The sequence below is a fragment of the Saccopteryx leptura genome, chromosome 1, assembly GCF_036850995.1.
Source record: "Saccopteryx leptura isolate mSacLep1 chromosome 1, mSacLep1_pri_phased_curated, whole genome shotgun sequence".
In the NCBI taxonomy this organism is placed as follows: domain Eukaryota; kingdom Metazoa; phylum Chordata; class Mammalia; order Chiroptera; family Emballonuridae; genus Saccopteryx; species Saccopteryx leptura.
This window is the reverse complement of record NC_089503.1, coordinates 372,815,072-372,834,597: the sequence shown is the minus strand read 5'-3', so window position 1 is coordinate 372,834,597 and position 19,526 is coordinate 372,815,072. Positions and strand designations below refer to the sequence as shown.

General features: G+C 36.6%; 1 protein-coding gene across 3 annotated transcripts in view; it reads left to right on the top strand.

The window, feature by feature from the left end:
* CD2AP (CD2 associated protein) overlaps positions 1 to 19,526 on the top strand; it is a 109,064-nt gene that overhangs the window by 82,221 nt on the left and 7,317 nt on the right. For all 3 annotated transcript variants that reach the window (XM_066359244.1, XM_066359242.1, XM_066359245.1), the window contains 6 exons: positions 4,427 to 4,592; positions 5,297 to 5,439; positions 12,863 to 12,975; positions 13,680 to 13,781; positions 15,639 to 15,820; positions 18,591 to 18,654. In XM_066359244.1, coding sequence (XP_066215341.1) covers positions 4,427 to 4,592; positions 5,297 to 5,439; positions 12,863 to 12,975; positions 13,680 to 13,781; positions 15,639 to 15,820; positions 18,591 to 18,654 — 770 coding nt within the window. The remainder of the gene's footprint in view (positions 1 to 4,426; positions 4,593 to 5,296; positions 5,440 to 12,862; positions 12,976 to 13,679; positions 13,782 to 15,638; positions 15,821 to 18,590; positions 18,655 to 19,526) is intronic.

The window sequence follows — 19,526 nt, the reverse complement described above, 5'->3', positions numbered from 1 at the left end:
ATTGCTCGTGATTCGAGCATCGGCCCCAGACGGGTTGCTGGGTGGATCCTGGTTGGGGCACATGCAGGAGTCTGTCTCTCTGTCTCTTCACCTCTCACATAAAAAAAAATATATATATATATATATATAATTTATATTTCTTTATTTCAAAATATTCTCATTAACCTTACATGGCTTTAATAGATCTCGTGCAAGGAATAGGTAAAATGGATTGGGAGAGAAAGCCAGTTTCAGTATGACACTAAATATTGTTGCAGATTAATTTATTTCTTTTTAAATAAAAATAAGCATAAATCAAAGTTGTACCCTTGTTCTACAATCAACAGAGCGAGCTTTCTCAAATTATGTGAAGGGCCGCATTAAGGAGCCTTAGCCTTCTGATAGGGAATTCATTGTATTTCACCAGTATGTGTGTTCATGACTTTTATCTCTTATGATCTTTTTTTTTTTTTTTTTGTATTTCTCTGAAGCTGGAAACAGGGAGAGACAGTCAGACAGACTCCCGCATGCGCCCGACCGGGATCCACCCGGCACGCCCACCAGGGGCGATGCTCTGCCCACCAGGGGGCGATGCTCTGCCCATCCGGGCATCGCTCTGTTGCAACCAGAGCCACTCTAGCGCCTGAAGCAGAGGCCATGGAGCCATCCCCAGCTCCCAGGCCATCTTTGCTCCAATGGAGCCTTGGCTGCAGGAGGGGAAGAGAGAGACAGAGAGGAAGGAGGGGGAAGGGTGGAGAAGCAGATGGGCGCTTCTCCTGTGTGCCCTGGCCGGGAATTGAACCCAGGACTTCCGCACGCCAGGCCAACGCTCTACCACTGAGCCAACCAGCCAGGGTTGGTTATTCTACTTTTGACTTGTAAATGAGGATACTTTTTTTCCTTGGGATTTTGAAATCTTAAGAATGGAGTTTAAGTTTTCACTGTTCCTGCCCCAAGTCTCCATGTGTATCTTCTCGGACCTACTTAGCAGGTTTTTACTCCCTATTTTTTCAGAGGTACCTTGAATGCCAGCCATGCTGTGCCTCAGGAGAGCAGTACTATCAGCGCCTCGGAGTATGTGTTTTTCTCCTTCTTGGGCAAGCTTTCTTTGATGTACTTTCAGTCATTGACTTCATTCTTGGGGCCCTTTCTCTTCCTTGGTATGAAATATGTATGACAGGAGGGGATGAATTCATGGTTATTTTGGAGTGCCAGGCAGGGAGGCATATAAATTTGTAGAATAGAGTGCAACAAAAGCTTTATCAGGCTTATAAAATCAATTAAAGGGTAACCTTTAACATGTCCTCCTGCAAGACCGCAGGCCCATGCACAGGAAGAGTGTAATAAGCTACTGAATGAAGCCTAGCCTGGCTCAACAAGTTTCTTATTGGAGACTCCCTTTTCCTTGAGGAGCATTTCTTTGAGTTTCTATTTGAGAAGTTGCAGTCAGCCTTCTTACTATATTTTTCAGTTGATTTCTATAAGCAGAACATAACCAAGCAGAAACTAAGCACCAATATGTTAATAATGGCATCTGGTTTCCTATTTAGCGATGGGAAGAAAGAGATGTGCTGATCTATAACTCTTCTTGAGGTTTTTTTGTTTTGTTTTAATTTCTGCACCTGACACAGATTTTAGCCTGACATTAAAGGGCAGCAAGTAGCTAGAATTGCTGAGAAGCTGTAGTCACAAGCTAGGATTTCACTAATGATACATAAGACTACATATTGAGGATCTAGTTGGCTGATTTTTTGGTTTTTCAAACCCAGTAAGTCTTACCCTATCTCCTTTTAAAAGGTTTGGGGTTTAGCTGACTACATATTGTCTCTTATAGAAGGCCATGTGGCTGTTGCTGGTTCCCTCCAAAGAGATAGGAGGCACGATTAATTCATTCACTAATTCTCTTAACTAAAAATTAATAAGGAAGGTCTGTTCGAGTTGAATCTTGTGTTCTCTTCTTGATTTTCTCAGGCATATATGTATATGTACATACAAACTTCAGCCGCCACGTGAGTGCTGCAGATTCCAGTCAGTGTTTGGTTGGATTTGTTTACATTCATTGCTTTTATTTTATACTTTCTGCATATACACACATATATAATTTTCTTTATGGGGAACCTAATGGTGGAACGTGTTTTGTTTGTTTGAATTTTTTTTTTCTCGTCCTTGAAAGATATTTTTGCTTTAGGTTGAATTCTGAGTTGGCAAAATAATAGTTCCTAGTATATTGCTCAGCTGCTGAAACGAAAGTCTTACAGTGTCTACTTCAGAGCTTTGATCACAAGCGTTCTCTTTGTTCAGTGAGCCAATAAAGGGAATGCTGAATTTATAAAGAGTCAAACTTGCTAGAAATTAAATTGTGGTAATAAAGGTATGGATTTTCCAATTCCTATGCTGGCTATAGATTCTTAAATCAGTATTTATATTGCAGAGTGTTAGAAAGCAATGATTATAATATGCTTTTAAATTATTCTGTGCTCTCAAATGTTGGTGTGATATAGTTCACTTTAGTGTGGAATTAAAATCAAGATCCGTGTTTTTAAGGCTCCTTAAGGTCATTTATTATTAGAGCTACTAAACAAATACATTTCCATCTGTGACGCTCTGGTACACAGACACTGACTTGAGAGCTGCAGCAAGACTCTATTGTCTTTATATTTAGTGTGCTTACCAAAACGGAAACAATACTTATCTCTCGTGTTCTACAAAGAACATTTTGTTATCTAATATATCACTGTAGATTGAACCTAAAAATAATCTTAACCTCTTAAGAAATAGCAAACTGTATTCTTTATTTATAACCACATGTGAAACAGACTTAACAAATGTTAAATATACAGTGATATAAATCAGTTATTTATGTATGAGGCAACTTGCTTCTGCTAGTCACTAGGAAGATTAAAACATTTTTTTTTATTTTTTTAAATATGATATTCTGGCCCTGGCCAGTTGGCTCAGCAGTAGTGCGTCAGCCCAGCGTGTGGTTGCTGAGCAGTGGCCCCAGATGGGCAGAGCATCACGCCGTAGGGGCCTTGCCAGGTGGGTTCTGGTCGGGGCACATGTGAGAGTCTGTCTCTCTGCCTCCCTGCTTCTCACTTAAGAAAAAGAAAAAAAAAATTTTAAAGAAAAGTTTACTTAGTTTTATTGTCCATACACCAACACTGTCTGAGGACTGATCCTTGAATCAACTGAGCTATTTTTAGCACCTGATACTAAGGTGCTGGGACTTTCCTCAGTGTCCCCGGGGTGACACTCAACTAATCAAGCCATTGGCTGTGGGAGGGGAAGAGGGAGAGGAGAGGGAGAGAAGCAGATGGTCGCTTGTCTTGTGTGCCCTGACCAGGAATCGAACCTAGGATGTCCATACTCCTGGCTGACGCTCTATCCATTGAGCCTTTGGCCAGGACCAGGAGTTTCTTATTTTTGCATACATGCATTGAATACATTTTTGCCGACTGCTCTATTATGGATATTTAATATGTGTGCACTTGTGTCAGTTTTAATACTTCTTCTTAGTACCTTTTGGTGATAAAATTGTTTTTGTTTGTTGTTGTTTTTTTTACAGAGACAGTCAGAGAGAGGAATAGACAGGGACAGACAGACAGGAACGGAGAGATGAGAAGCATCAATCATTAGTTTTTTGTTGCACGTTGTAACACCTTAGTTGTTCATTGATTGCTTTCTCATATGTGCCTTGACCGCGGGCCTTCAGCATACCGAGTAACCCCTTGCTCGAGCCAGCGACCTTGGGCTCAAGCTGGTGAGCTTTTGCTCAAAGCAGATGAGCCCTTGCTCAAGCTGGTGACCTCGGGGTCTCGAACCTGGGTCTTCTGCATCTCAGTCCGACGCTCTATCCATTGCACCACCACCCGGTCAGGCAATAAAATTGTTTTTATTAATGTGGTTTAAAATTGTCCTCAATGTCTTGTCCAGCATATTTTCTTATTTATTTTATAGAATTATTAAATGAAATGTAGTTAATAAAATTCCTAATAACAAGGTGAGGATTATAAATACATATAAACGTGTAACTTTCTCATCTTTGACTAATCAGTTTACCTCAATTTCTCTTAATATTTGATTTTTTTCTTTGTTATTGTGTTTCAGAATAATTGTGTTAAATGACACTAGCTTTCTACTCATTTTCAGTTCCCTCTACTTCAGCTACAGAAAGTAGTCTGAATAGAAGTCTAAATAATGCTTCTCTCTACTAAGAGTGATTATATTTGCATAGAACACCTCCCCTAAGAACAAAGGATGCTAAGAAGACAATAAGAAGCCTGCATTATTTGTATATTAGAAGCTTATTTCGGGCCCCCACTCCACCAAAGGAAACATTTTTAAGCTTATTAAATTAGAACTTTAAAACAGTACACACACAATAATGTCTCTCTTCTCTTTTTCAGTTTCCATTGTTAATAACTTACTAATATTTTTAAATAATCAGATGAAAAATCCATGCTGGAACAGAAGCCTTCTAAACCAGCTGCTCCGCAAGTCCCACCTAAGAAGCCTGCCCCACCCACCAAAGCCAATAATTTATTGCGATCTCCTGGAACAGTGTATCCAAAGCGACCTGAGAAACCAGTTCCTCCACCACCACCTGGAGCCAGGTATGTTTTACCTCATTTTAACTTAGTTTATTCATTTATCTACCTTAGACATCAATGGTTATACTGCCTTTCTAAATCTCAAAAAATTTTTGAAAGCATTTGTTTTTCATGTTTTCTTCTGTAGACTAATAATTCTCTGTTAAATGTTATATATTCACACTTGGTGAATAGTCTTTTTTTTTTTTTTTAACCTTAGGTGAGAGGAGGGGAGATAGGCAGACTTCTGCATGTGCCTCAACCAGGATCCACCTGGCAGCCCCATCTAGGGCTGATGCTCAATACCAAGCCATTTTTAGCATCTGAGGCTGATGCACTCAGACCAGCTGAGCTGTCCTCAGTGCCTGGGGTTGAACCAACTGAGCCACTGCAGGAGGGGAAGAGGAAGCAGGGGAGAAGCAGATGGTCGCTTCTCCTTTGTGTCCTGACCAGGAGTCAAACCTGGGACATTCATATGCCAGGCTGACGCTCTACCCACGGAGCCACAACCAGAGCTTAATATACTGATGTTAAATGTTTTTTACATTTCTTATTTTATTGGGATTAGTTTTAGGGTAGAGGTTAATATTTATGAAAATCATTTTACAGAAAGAAAAGCATAATGCTGCTGTAACATCTTCATTGTCAATAAATTACAGTGTTAAGAAATGGTCATGTTTCACATACAAGTTAGTGATTTTTGCCTCTGTTTGATTTTCTCATTTTAGGATTAATGGAGAAGTTTCTACTATTTCATCAAAATTTGAAGCTGAACCAGTGTCAAAACCAAAGCTAGATTCTGAACAGTTACCACTTAGACCAAAATCAGTAGACCTAGAGTTATTTACAGTTAGAAGCTTTAAAGAAACAGGTAAGTTAATGTATAGAAAGGTGGTACATTAAAAATTTGCCAATATAGTTTCCAGAAACTATTTAAAATGAGAAATGTGTATATGCAATTTGTGTGTGGACAGGTACAGTGGAATTTAATTAAAATCTGTTTAAAATCTATGGAGTCAAAATAGAAAAATATAAAAAATAAATGGGCAAAACATTATGATTCACAGAAGCTTTCTCATTGGTCAGAGGATTGAGATGGGTATTAAGAGTTTATTCATTTTTCCTGTCTCTTCAGAGTAGAATGACCACACCACCTAAGTCAGGCATCTATGAAGACATTTTAGTTTTAAAAGTTTAAAAATAAAGAGGTGAGGTATACTTTCAGTGCCAGCACTAGATTACATTTAATAAGACTTTATTTCCCACTTAATCTCAGTATACTTTTGTTTCCAAATAAGGCAGATAGGTTTTGTGACTGTCTTTATACCTATCAGCAGGCTTTACTTGTTTAGCTAAATTACTAAGTTTTTGGACTGTTTTTTCAGCCCATTAGTCATCTTCGTTACTCTCCAGTCTTTTTTATCTTTTAGTTCTAAAATGAAACACTTTAAACAAAGGAAGTCTTGATAAAGGTCTATCAAAGCATTGCACACCCAGAATTTTGTGGTAATTGCTATTATATAGTACAGTGGATGTTCTTAGTTTTTTATGTTTTCAAAGCACTTTCTTATTTGTAGTCTCATTTTATCTTTATAATAACTCTTTAAAAGTCAGATGCTGATTTTCCCTATTTTTGCATCTAAACAAAGTAAGCTAAAGACACATCAAATATTCAAGATCATATAAACCAAGAGAACTTTTTAAATCCCCTTGATATTAAATGCCCTATGAAGTACTTTTTTAAATAATATTTTAAGTATATTTTTTAGTTTCAGCATTAACATTTCACATTTACATTTAAACTCGAGGTCTGTTACAGCTAGGTTTTTTTGTTTGCTGCTTTTGTCACTATATTGGAAGATGTACATTTCATAATTTCTTAGGTGCTTTTATTTGTCTTTCCTGGTTTTGGTTTGCCAGCCTGGCCTTCTGGGTTTTTTTAATTTGAATGTTTTATAAATCCTTTTGTGTATTTTGGATCCTTCCTGCTCTGGATGAAACCATATTCATTAAAAATTTCTGGAATTTGAGATGTGTATTGTTTTTTGGAAGTGTTCACTCAAATATATTCAGTATTTAAAAAAAAAAATTTCCATTGATTAGACAGAGAGAGAGAGTGAAGCACGGACTTGTTCCCTTAGTTGTTCCACCCTCTTAGGCATTCATTGGTTGCTTCTCACACGTGCCCTGATGGGAGATGAAACCTGTGACCTCAGGGTGCTGGGACAACACTCAGTCCACTGAGCCACCGGCTAGGGCGATTCAGTATGTTTATCTGATGGGAATTATTCTCACTCACTGTTAGTTAAATAATAACAAACCTCTGCGTTTTTAAAAAATACTTGTTTTTTTCTTGAGGCTAGTGGTAAAAAATAGAATTCAATCAGTTCTTATTGTTTGATGTAAAGAAACAGCTAGAAATGTGTTTTCAAAAGGAATCATTGGAAAAAATAAAGATTAAGTGCAGTTTTAACTGCGGGAGTCAAAAAGTCCATGGGTATTACCTTTTTAATTTTCACAATTTTCTGCAATCATTATCAGAAGTCTTAAATTTTGATGAGTTTCGGAGCTGAAAGAGTAATTGGAGCCTATATATTTTCTATATTTTTCTGTTACTTTGTATCATTCTTATACATTTTACTTTATTTGGTTGTCTCAAGGTCATGGAAATTGCAAAAAAATTTAAGTAAATAAAAACCATTTTTAGTTTTTTCAAAACTTTTTTTATATACAATCACCAAATGAGTTTTGTTTCCTTTGCTGCATTCTAGTAGAAATGACATGTGACAGTGTCAAACTATTGGTGGTTGAAAAGTTCTACTTTTTCCTTTGGTTTTGGCACCAATTCTTATCTTATATCCATAGCCATTATTCAGTCTTCAGTAAAAACCAAAGAGGCTTTATGGAACAGGGTTTGAAATTTTTCCTTTTCTTATTTTATTCAAATGAATAAAGTAGTAAGTTACAGATGCTGAGACTCGTACTATATATGGTCAGGAAGCTGACAGCTGACTTTCCAGCTGCTGCTCTTTCGTTGCCACCAGGCTGCCCTTTGTGCACCACACTTACACCCTGTAAAGTTCAGAAAGTAGACAGTTTAGAAATTGAGGTCATCTTAAGTGGCAAATATTTACTCAGAAGTGTTCTTTCCACAATACTGTTTTAGGCACAAGTAGTGTGTGAATATAAACGGCGTGGATGCCGACAGCACGATGCTTATGTCTCAGACCTGAACTCAGGGTATCCTTACTTCCTTTTTATTAGGAATCATCTGTCCTTAATTCATATAGTAGAAAGTATTTACCTCTTCAGAAACTATGTTCTATATCACATAGCTTCAAACATGGCATTAAGTTGAGGCGTATTTTAATATCTACCTATTAGAATACCTGACATGGATTTTGATATAAAAAGTTATTTCTCTTTGCTCCCCTCCTGCATTGTTAATCCTATCTCATTCATTCTGTTTTTGCTCCTCTCTATAAGGGATGTACCTGATTCTGCTCTCAGACTTTTCCTATATATAAAGGCATATAAAGCACAAATGTGTATATAAATAAAGATTTCAACTTTTTTACATATAAGAAAGACATTCCTAGAACAGTTCATTTGGTTTTCTTTTTAAAAGTTCATATATATCCTCATATATAATATAAAATAGTACTATAAATTGTAGAGCTTTTCACCATGTTTAAATTCAGACACTTCATCAAAAATTGGTTACAGTAATCTCATTGCCACTACTGGTTAATTAGAAAGTTTATATGATCTAAATAGTATTTATTAAATAGTTAATTTTCCAGGAAGTAAAATTGTTTTACATTTGTTTTAAAATATAAGATAGAGCCCTGGCCGGTTGGCTCAGCGGTAGAGCGTCGGCCTAGCGTGCGGAGGACCCGGGTTCGATTCCCGGCCAGGGCACACAGGAGAAGCGCCCATTTGCTTCTCCACCCCTCCGCCGCGCTTTCCTCTCTGTCTCTCTCTTCCCCTCCCGCAGCCAAGGCTCCATTGGAGCAAAGATGGCCCGGGCGCTGGGGATGGCTCCTTGGCCTCTGCCCCAGGCGCTAGAGTGGCTCTGGTCGCAATATGGCGATGCCCAGGATGGGTAGAGCGTCGCCCCCTGGTGGGCGTGCCGGGTGGATCCCGGTCGGGCGCATGCGGGAGTCTGTCTGACTGTCTCTCCCCGTTTCCAGCTTCAGAAAAATGAAAAGAAAAAAAAAAAAAAAAAAAAAAATATAAGATAGAAAATTTAGTGGTAAATAATTATGTCATGGAGAAAGCACAGCTGATGAAGTATTCTTAGAGTTTAGTATTTTATCTTTCTAAATTGTTTTTCTGTGGTAAATTATTCTTGGGTTGCAAAGAAATTTAAAAATACATACATGATTTGATGCAAAAGCCTTTATTTTTAAATAGGGAACCATTCTTTCTCTTTAGTTCTATTTGGTAGTTGATCTGTGTAGTTTTGTTTTAGTTACTTTCTTATATTGACTCATTTATTTCTTCCAGAAAGAATTTATGGTGTGATTTTTCTAATCAGATGCCTACCTGTTGAGAGATAGACACCGTAAAAAGTGAGCCTGAGTCAGAACTAGGTTACAGAAATAGTACAAATCACCACACTCTAAAATGTAGAATTTAGCAGGGATAGGAGCAAAGAGTAAAATTTGTATTTTCTAATAATTTCTTTTATGTCATTCTAGAGAATATCATAAAACATTATTCAGTTTTTATTTCTTTATATATGAATTTTCAAGTGTTGTACTGAGTTGCATTTTTATGGGGAGATAATTAAAAAGAATATTTAATAGTATTCTTTTATTAGATCATACAGTTAAATTTTTCTCATTGCATCTGTCGTATGCTGAAAACTAACACTTGACTAAAAGGTGGTTTAATTTTAGTTACAACTATATAATGAGTTGTTGATATATTGATTTATTACTCTGACCACTAATTTTAATACTAAAACATCCTTTGGAAACTGTCTTGTTGTTCAGTGAGTTTTTTAAAAAGGCTTCTTTCTAGTTAAATGTCTATTGAAATTTATACTCATCATAGTTTTCCCTTTGAAAAACAAAAGAAAAAAATCTGAAATTTTATACACATAAGTTTAGATGATTTGCGATAGGTATATGCTAAACATTGAACTGGTTCTGTTCATTCTACAACTGTTCCTTTTTCCTGCTTTGTAAAATAATTTTTTTGATTTTAGTCTTTTTTCTAGACATTTCTGTCCTTGACTTTTCTTTCCAGATTTTGTTTCCTAGCCTGTTTGCCATGTTTCCCTTCTTACGTGTCAGGAAATTATTCTACCTTTCTCCATTTTGGTAAGATAACAATTTATAAGAGAAATCAAAATAGTATATTCGGTATAAATAGGTGGTGCACATTTTTTTTTTAATTTTACTAAAAGTGTACATGTTTGTCTGTCTGTTCTAATAACCCTTTGGTTTTCCATTTTAAAATAAAATTCATGTTGGAAAAATTTTCCTGATTAAAGATAACTTTTCATAAAATTTTTTTGTTTAATTGAAAACCATAAAAGTCAGTTTATTTTTTCCCAAAGTTTGATATTTGATTGTGATTTTTGAAAACTCCATGTCTTCTTCAGCAATATTTAGAAGTATAAATGGCTGACAGTGACAGTATGATTGCAAGGAGTAAACGGTCTTCGTGCCTTTATGCCACATGTACGGTCTGAATGCATTTTCATTGCTCAGGGAGGTTTAACAGTGTGTGAAAACACTGCTCACAAAAATGAGACGGTATCTATCACTTCATATTTATTTTGAAATATCCCCTAATTTTTGTGAGCTGTATATATCGTGAGTTCAAAATGTGCACTATTACATTTTACTAACCTAATGGCTTAAAGGGAGGACCTGAGAGAAATTTAGAATAGTAATAATATTTCTTTTGGTGTTGTAGCTCAGAACTGGACATATAATAGACCTTTTTACATGAGCATGGTGTATAATTCTGTAAATCTACCTTTTATTTACCCTTTCAATTTCATTTGTCTTCATCCCTTCCTGTGTTTTTCTTTTTATTTTTTGCAAGTTGCTTAAATATGCATTTGAAAATAATCTCTACAGGCAAAACTGATTAGATTGTACTTTTAAAGTTTTTTCTTTTTTTAGGTTGTCAGTAAACATTTATTAGTGTCAAAAGCAGTTTTTCATTCTTTAAACTGCATTATATTTTTAACATTTTTTGATTATTCAATTATTTCCTTTGTAGGTATAGATAAAATGAGATATGTAAATATCTGCTTAAATTCCAGGCCTTTCACACTGTCTAATACCTTTTCTATTAAAGCCACTGTTTCTTATTATGGCTTATTATATTTTATAATTATTTATAGACAACTTTTGAATGACTGAAGATAGTAATTAAACCGAGTGCATTAGATCGCCTGTGGCTATATATAAACCCGGTCACTAGATGTAAGATAAAACACAGGGAGGCATCCCAGAATATGAAGATGGAGAAGGATTAAGTGGTCAACCAACACTTAAAGTTGTCACAAAATACATATTGTCAACAGTCATACCTCTTCCTCTGCCTTCCCTTTGTGTCCTCCATCCCCTTTTAAAAATTATCTAAATGAATTACTTTGAATATGAAAGTTGATGAATAAGCTGAGGGCAATATGATTAGAATCTTTAGGTTCTTTTACAAAATAAAACAATCAGGTGGGACATCTAAATACTTGACAGAAAGCATATAAACATCCAGGCAATGGTGACAGGAAGAATGATTCTATACCTGGAAGACTAGGGCCAAAGAAACCTGCCATTTCAAGTATCTTGGCTGATTAATACTCCTATTTGCAATCTGGGCTTGAGGAAGATAATATTGACAAGTATCTGGAGTTACTTTTACAGTTCTTATAAACTTAGAGAGATACCTGGGCTTCAAAATTAAAAGCAGCTCCTTTAGGCTCTGGCTGGTTGGCTCAGTGGTAGAGCGTCGGCCTGGCGTGCAGGGGTCCTGGGTTCGATTCCCCGCCAGGGCACACAGGAGAAGCGCCCATCTGCTTCTCCACCCCTCCCCCTCTCCTTCCTCTCTGTCTCTCTCTTCCCCTCCTGCAGCGAGGCTCTATTGGAGCAAGGATGGCCCGGGCGCTGGGGATGGCTCCTTGGCCTCTGCCCCAGGTGCTAGAGTGGCTCTGGTTGCGGCAGAGCGACGCCCTGGAGGGGCAGAGCATCGCCCCCTGGTGGGCGTGCCGGGTGGATCCCGGTCCGGCGCATGCGGGAGTCTGTCTGACTGTCTCTCCCCGTTTCCAGCTTCAGAAAGATTAAAAAAAAAAAAAGTCAGCTCCTTTAGCAAGGTTTTCTGGATCATGTAGTAAAAGTAAAGGCATTATTATATACTATTGTTTCAGAGCTATGAATTACCGAGATTTGTATTTACACCCATTATTGAGTCAAAAGTCAACCAGTCTTTAATGGTGGAGAAAGTAGTAGATCTATGTATGTAGGATTTTTCCTTACTCTCCCTATCTGCCTTAGATTTATAACTACCTTACGATTTCTAAACATGGTAGTACAGTGTGCGTCCCAGCTGCAGTATAATGTAATACATACCCCCAGGCACATTACTGTACTGCACTTGACATTGAGAAAAGCAGTGCAAAAGCAGCTGTGTCCCAGATGCAGTTGAGTCCTTAAAATCTGAATTACCAGGATACTACCGAAAGTTTTGTGGGGTTTTTAAGATTTTATTTATTGACTTTTTGAGAGAGAAAGAAGCAGGGGAGAGCATCAACTTGTAGTTTGTTTCTCTCAGTGCCTAGACCAGGCACCTGGGGGCTTGGACGGCGACCTCAGCGTTCCAGGTCGATGCTTTGTCCACTGCGCCACCACAGGCCAGGCACTACCGGAAGTTTAAAACAGATTAATTTTCTGATTTATATTGTCATTAATTATGACAATATAATTATGAGTTGAAATAAATCATGTTTTTTATAAACAGGAACTTAAGATGACAGCTTTTTTTATACAACAACCCCTTGTGGTACAGATTTATATCTTTCAAGAAGGACTTTTTGCTGTGGTCTAAATCTGTTAAAAGCACAAACCTTATATTGTTACTGAAGTCTTATGCTATAAAATGTATCAGGTAAAGAGGATGTTTGTTTCTAAGGGTGAGTGATGTTTTCTAAATGCATATGAAAAGCACAGGTCAACTTGTAAGTTAATTTATAGTTTTAAAAATCCAGAAATACTTTTTTACCTTTTAAAATGCTCATTTATCTCTTAGTGGATACATTGAATTTTATTCTCCAGATCTTGTAAATTTTGATGATATAGCTTCCTCAGAAAACTTGCTACACCTCACTGCTAACAGACCCAAGATGCCTGGAAGAAGGCTGCCCGGCCGCTTCAATGGTGGACATTCTGTGAGTCACACTTATGCTGTAAAACAAGGAATTTAGCAGATCGAGGCCTTCTGAAGATAAGATTGAGGAAGGATTTATACCTTTACTAAATTTTAAAAATCAGGAAGATAGCTGTTATACTCAAGTGGCACATGGTTGAATTTAGAAGAGGTGGAGAGTGCGTTCTGCTCATTTAACAGAGCTGGGAATGGAAGGTTCCAGAATCAGAAATGGAGTTTCCTGAGACTGTAACCACAGTGCACCCAAAAGAGGACAGGATACTGTATGATCTGCCTGTCCAACAATAATCCACTTGAGTGGTACGTACTCATTTTAGGAAAGATTGAGAACATCTTTCTTCTTTGAAGTAGTCAGTGGTTTTTGTAGTATTAATCCTGGTGTTTAAATATGTAACTACTTTTTATGCTTTTTATACATTGTTCAGGATACTGTTAATACTTTAGTGCTAATATATTAGCTCTTAAGTACTGTGGTGCTTTTAAATTACCTAAGTAGAGAAAATATTCGCTGCTAAGAGACAACCTGTTTTTCCCTCAAAATATGCAGTTGTCTTATTCACTTTGAAATTATGTAACATTCTGCTAATAATAATGGAAAGGTGAAACAGTAGGTGCTGAGAACAAAGGTGAAAATTATTTATTATCCAAATATTAACTTTTACTTCTTCGGCATTTTGTTTCTTGATTTTTTAAAAAATCGTTTAGCCAACTCAAAGCCCAGAAAAAATCTTGAAGTCACCAAAAGAAGATGATAGTGCCAACATAAAGCCATCTGAACTTAAAAAGGATTCTTGCAACTCTCCAAAGGTAAGATTGTGGTCTAAGATTTGTATACTTAATAAGATTCTTTGTAAATATCAGAGCTGTGTGATTTGAAATGTCCTTTAAGATTTATCTTTTCTACCAAGGAATAAAAGAATACCTGCTAAAAAATTGAGCTGTTGAAGCTAAGTCCCACTATTCTCTGATGTTTTTAGATCTCACATTATTTTAAATGAGTAATATAAAATGTTCTGTGTTCTCTGTTTTTTTAAGGTATAGGTCTATACATCTGTTTCATTTTCCCCTTAACATATACTCATTAGGTCAGAAGCCATCGCTTATTTCTTACCTAGCTTGATGCTTGGCACCATAATCATTGAATACATGGATTCTTAAATCTGTTACATGTTGTGAAAACTCTTCCTGTTTTTATTTAAGGTAGTATTACCACAACTGGTACTCATCTTATATTTAAGAAAGTCATCTTTCGTCCTCAAATTAATTCCAGGGCATTTGGCTGCTATTTCAATTTATCAGATACACTACATCTGATCTGTTCAGGTTTTAGCAGTCTATTGAATTTTTTTTGCTCTTATTTTAGGGAACTAATAAAAGGGTATCAGATCATGTATTCATTTTAATGTCTCTTCATACACTTCCTAGTTACTTATAAGTTAGGCTTTTTGGATATTCTAAATAACAACTTTAATATGGAGGACCAGAACAATAACATAATGGTGATACGGTTTTATCCCCTTATCTGGTATAGCTGTTTCCAGACCTCCAGTGGTTAGTATCAGAATATACATTTATAATGTTTCTTTTATACATATACATCTTTTTACTTATAGGAAGTACTTTATGGCTTCTCTTTAGCATATCTGAATTGCCAGCATCACAGTTTTTGTGCTGTGGGCTCATTATTAAATGAACTAAGGGTCACTTGAACACAAGCACTGTGAGGCCGTGACCAGTGGATCTGATAACCGGGATGGCTACTGAGTGACTAACAGGCCAATAGCATGCACACAGTGAGGATACACTGGACAGAAGGATCATTCATATTCTGGGCAGAACAGAGCAAGACGATGTGAGATTTCATCATACTACTTAGAATGGCCATTTCAAATATGAGTTGTCTCTAGAATTGTTTGTTTAATATTTTCAGACTGCAGTTGGCTACAGGTAACTGAAAATGAAGAAAGTAAAACTGTGGATAAGGGGATGGAGGGGGATGACTGTATTCTTGCTTCTAGATGTTCTAGTAGGCAAACTATTCATAATGTAAATCTAGTGGATTTTCCTTTTCTTTTTCTTTCTTTTTTTTTTTTTTTTTTGGAGATAAAAACCCTTGACATTTCTCACAAAAACTCCCAAGTGATTGCAAGTTCATTTTTCAGTTTGGTGGTTTTTCTAGTTGTGAACATCAAACTGCTTTTAGTATTTACAAATTTACCATGTATCTTGTAGTACTTTATTCATCTCGTTGCTATAAAAATCTTTTGAATTTAAATATATTAAATTTTTTTAAAATATTTTTTTTTTATTTAGGTATGATTGATATATAACATTATATTAGTTTCGGGTTTACAACATAATGGCTTGACATATTTATTTTATTTATTTTATTATTTATTTATTTATTTTTAATTTTTATTTATTCATTTTAGAGAGAGAGAGGGAGAAAGACAGACACAGAGAGAGAGAGAGGAGAGCGAGACAGGGAGAAGGAGCTGGAAGCATCAACTCCCATATGTGCCTTGACCAGGCAAGCCCAGGGTTTCCAACCGGCGACCTCAGCATTTCCAGGTCGATGCTTTATCCACTGCACCACCACAGGTCAGGCAAATATATTAAATTTGAATACAAATAAAATCACAAAAATTTCTGTTACGTTTTCAGCCGTCTCTGTACCTTTCAACACCTTCAAGTCCTTCCAAACCAAACGCAGCTGCTTCCGTAACCCCCTCAGAAGTCAGAGCTAAAGCAGAAGCAGATGATGCGAGAGCCAATCCGCTGGAGGAGCTCAGGGCGGAGATGTTTGAACTGCTGTGCATCGTAGAGGCTCTGAAAAAGGATCATGGGTGAGTAGCCCTGTTACTTCTTTGATTTCTACTTGGCCCCTGTGTAAAGAATTCTTCCAGATCACGGGGAGTAAAAATGTAATCTGCCAAGTTACTGATATGAGTAGGTATGTTTTCAAAGAAATTTCTATTAATAGTGTTTGTCTCCTCTTGACAAAAAACCTGAACTAGAAAACTTGTTCTAGTAGCCCAATTATAGAAAAGGTACAGACTTACCTACAATTTAAGGCTAAAAATTTTCTGACTAAAAACACAGGGGTTAAAATTAGTCTTAAAAAATTAGGGAAACCATATTTTATGTTGGATCTAGGGTGTATCTCTATATTTAGCTTATTGCTCAGAGGACTAGTGTCAAGCCGCATGTTTATAAAGCATGGGTTGGGATAGGTGATGTCTAAAGCCCATCTGTTACTTCTGAAAGTCTCTGATAATGGTATGTGGTGATACATACCCTAAGTGAAAGATAAGGACGTTTTCTGCAAAAGCCCTGTGGTTAAAATAGGTCAAAGATCAGATCAGCTAATCGAACTGACCTGAGGGTGAGGGTTCAGGTGCTCTGTCTTCTCTCACCTCCTCCTGTAGCCGCTACAAGTTTTCATGGGATGTGGAATCTGGTGTGAAAGTCACTACCAGAGACCCTGTTACCTGTGAGCTTGAATGTACCATTTCTTCCACAATACTCAGTTGGCATTAGATTCTTTATTAAAAGCAACATCGAGGTAAATAATATGATGTATTTGTAGTTTGTATATGTATTTTTATAAATATATATTTCTTGGGTAGAAATAAAAATTTATTTTGCGTGACTACTTAAAAATATATATTATGTGCATATGTATATCATATATATAGACAGAGTGCTTGTAATTTGATACATAGTGTTCTTTCTTGCATACTTGAGTTTGTCTCTTCTGAGTCCAGAAAATTTTTTCACAGATTCTGCAATATGCATATTATAAACTAAGTTCGTTGATTCAGGGAATATTTCCTGATTCACCACCCATGTACCTGAGAACTCTCCTGATTTGTTGATTTTGACATTTTACATTTTTGATATCAAGTGTGCTATATTTAATTAACTAGTAATTATATATTCAGATTACCGGTAGTTGCTCCTAAATTAGCTCTAGGGTGGATAAAATATTTAGGATTTATGTGTGTTTTAATACATGAGATATTTAGAAGTCTTTACTTCCTCTGGGAAAATAAAATGGATGGCAGTAATTTAAAGACAAGCATCACAGGTGAATGGGTAAAAATATGTATGTATATTGATATGGAGAATACTATCCAATGTATAGCGGTAAAATAAGTGAGTTATGGCCACATGTGCCAACATGAATTGATCTAAAAAATACTGGTGTTGGAAAAAGTAAGTTAGACACATACATACAGTATTATATCATTTATATAAAGTTGAAAAGCATACAACAGCAAACAGTATATTGTTTCATTATATATTTCTCTAAGTTTTAGAATTAGAAGAAAAGGAATAATAAATACTATAAAATGTTTTCTGTGAAGGAGAGGGGGAAATGGAATTGAGGAGGGAGGGTCACTTGAGTGCCATAAGTATTGATTGGTAATAATATTTTCAAAGCTGACTTGGAGTTCTTAGGTTTTTGTTTTGTTACTCTATCTTTATAGGTTATTAATATAATACATAGTGGTTATGCATTCAGTGTTAAAATCTCAAATACATAGAATAAATCAGTAAAACTGACATGGAAAGATCAATGGAGGATTATATCAGTGATGTATTTCTTCAATACAGGACAAGATGTATAGTTTGATTCTAGTCTTATAAAGAAAAAACAATGTTATATAAAAAGTTTATGCTTGTAAAACATGTTTTTAAAAAGCAATAAAAATAATGAAAGTGGTACTGAATTATCAGAACAAAAAGCAAATATATATAATGTAATATTGTTATACATATAGATGAAGAAAGCAGGATAAATATTCCAGGAGTAGATCCTAATTTAGATATGAAATAAAGGTATAATGAACTCAGAATTACAGAATAATTGGACACAGGAAACATCCCTTTATTTAGTGGAAACTATGGAAATAGGAAGTTAAATAGCTTAGAAGTATATTTTACATTAATATCATACAAAAACAAGTTCTAGATAAGTTTAAGCTAAATATTATTTTCTCTTTTTTTTTTTTGTTTTTTGTTTTTAAGAGGAAGGGACACCCTGACTGGGATCCACCCAGCAACCCCCCATCTTGGGCCAATACTTGAATCAGCCAAGCTATTTTTAGCACCTGTCAAATTGGAAAATGACAATAGTCAATACAACAATAGCCATCTGTGTGAATGAATCAAAATTATACCTATTTTGTTTTTTGTCAGATTGGCAAAAAGTTTATTTTTGGTGTGGTATGCTACACAACTTTAGTAATTTATGTGTTCCATGAGATGAAAAAGGTTGGAAATTGAATAGTGTGTCCAGCATGGGAAGTGAATAACTGAATATGGGAAATTGCTTCTAAAGGCCAGTTACTATCATATTTATTGTATCATGAGGTGTTCTGTATTCACTTAAAATTTTTTAAGCTCGGGCAGTCTTGCCGTGGCTGAGCTGAGTCTTGATGCTGTACTGAACCGTGCCGTCTTCATAGAGAGTTTGATGTTCTCGATCAGCAGGGCTCTTGCCTTTAAGACGTTTGCTCCGTGTTCTGAGATGTCAGTCCACAGACTGTTAACACGAGTCAAATATATTGTTAATTAAAAGCTCAAAAATAATACAGACTTTGTTTCTAGGAAAGAACTGGAAAAACTACGAAAAGATTTGGAAGAAGAGAAGGCAATGAGAAGTAATCTAGAGGTAATTCATTTCTGCCGTCATTGACAGTGCGGTCAGCGCAGAGTAGACGTGCTTTTACCAGCCCAGCTGGGTGACTGATTCCCCTGCAGGTTATGCCGTCCTGCTCAGCTGGACACTCCCTGCAGCGTGGTAACCATTGAATTCATCTCTTGTTGACTCCCTGTCCCATTCCGTTCGTGAGTGAGCACATATTTTTTGAGCGCTAACTCTCTGGGCATGCTGGGTGGATCCGGTCAGACGCATGTGGGGTCGTGTGTGTGTCCACCCCCACCCCCGCTTCTCACTTTGGAAAAATACAAAAAGAACCCCAAAACTTGAGCTCTCTTCTGACTTATACTCATGACTTTTAGTTCTAAACCATGTGTCATTTAGGCTTAACCCTTTCTGTACATTATCTCATTGGACACATGACAAATGTAAGGATTATTGTTCTTGTTTTAAGGGTGAAAAACTGGGATGTAAAATGATTAAGTCAACAGTGGAGCTGAAACTTGACAGAAACAGAACCTTTGCTCATACGGATTAAGCTACACCCTTTGAACTTGAGGCAGTCACTTCATCTCACTTAGTTGTAGTTGAAGTGAAATATCTGAAGTTGTTTGGTCAATTATTTTTTGTGTGTGTGGCAGAGACAGAGAGAGTCAGAGAAAGGGACAGATAGGGACAGAAACAGGCAGGGAGAGAGATGAGAAACATCAATTCTTTGTTGCAGTTCCTTAGTTGTTCACTGATTGATTTCTCATATGTGCATTGGTGGGGGGGGGGGGGGAGGCTACAGCAGACCGAGTGACCCCTTGCTCAAGCCAGCAACCTTGGGCTCAATCGGGTGAGCCTTGCTCAAACCAGATGAACCTATGCTCAAGCTGGCAGAC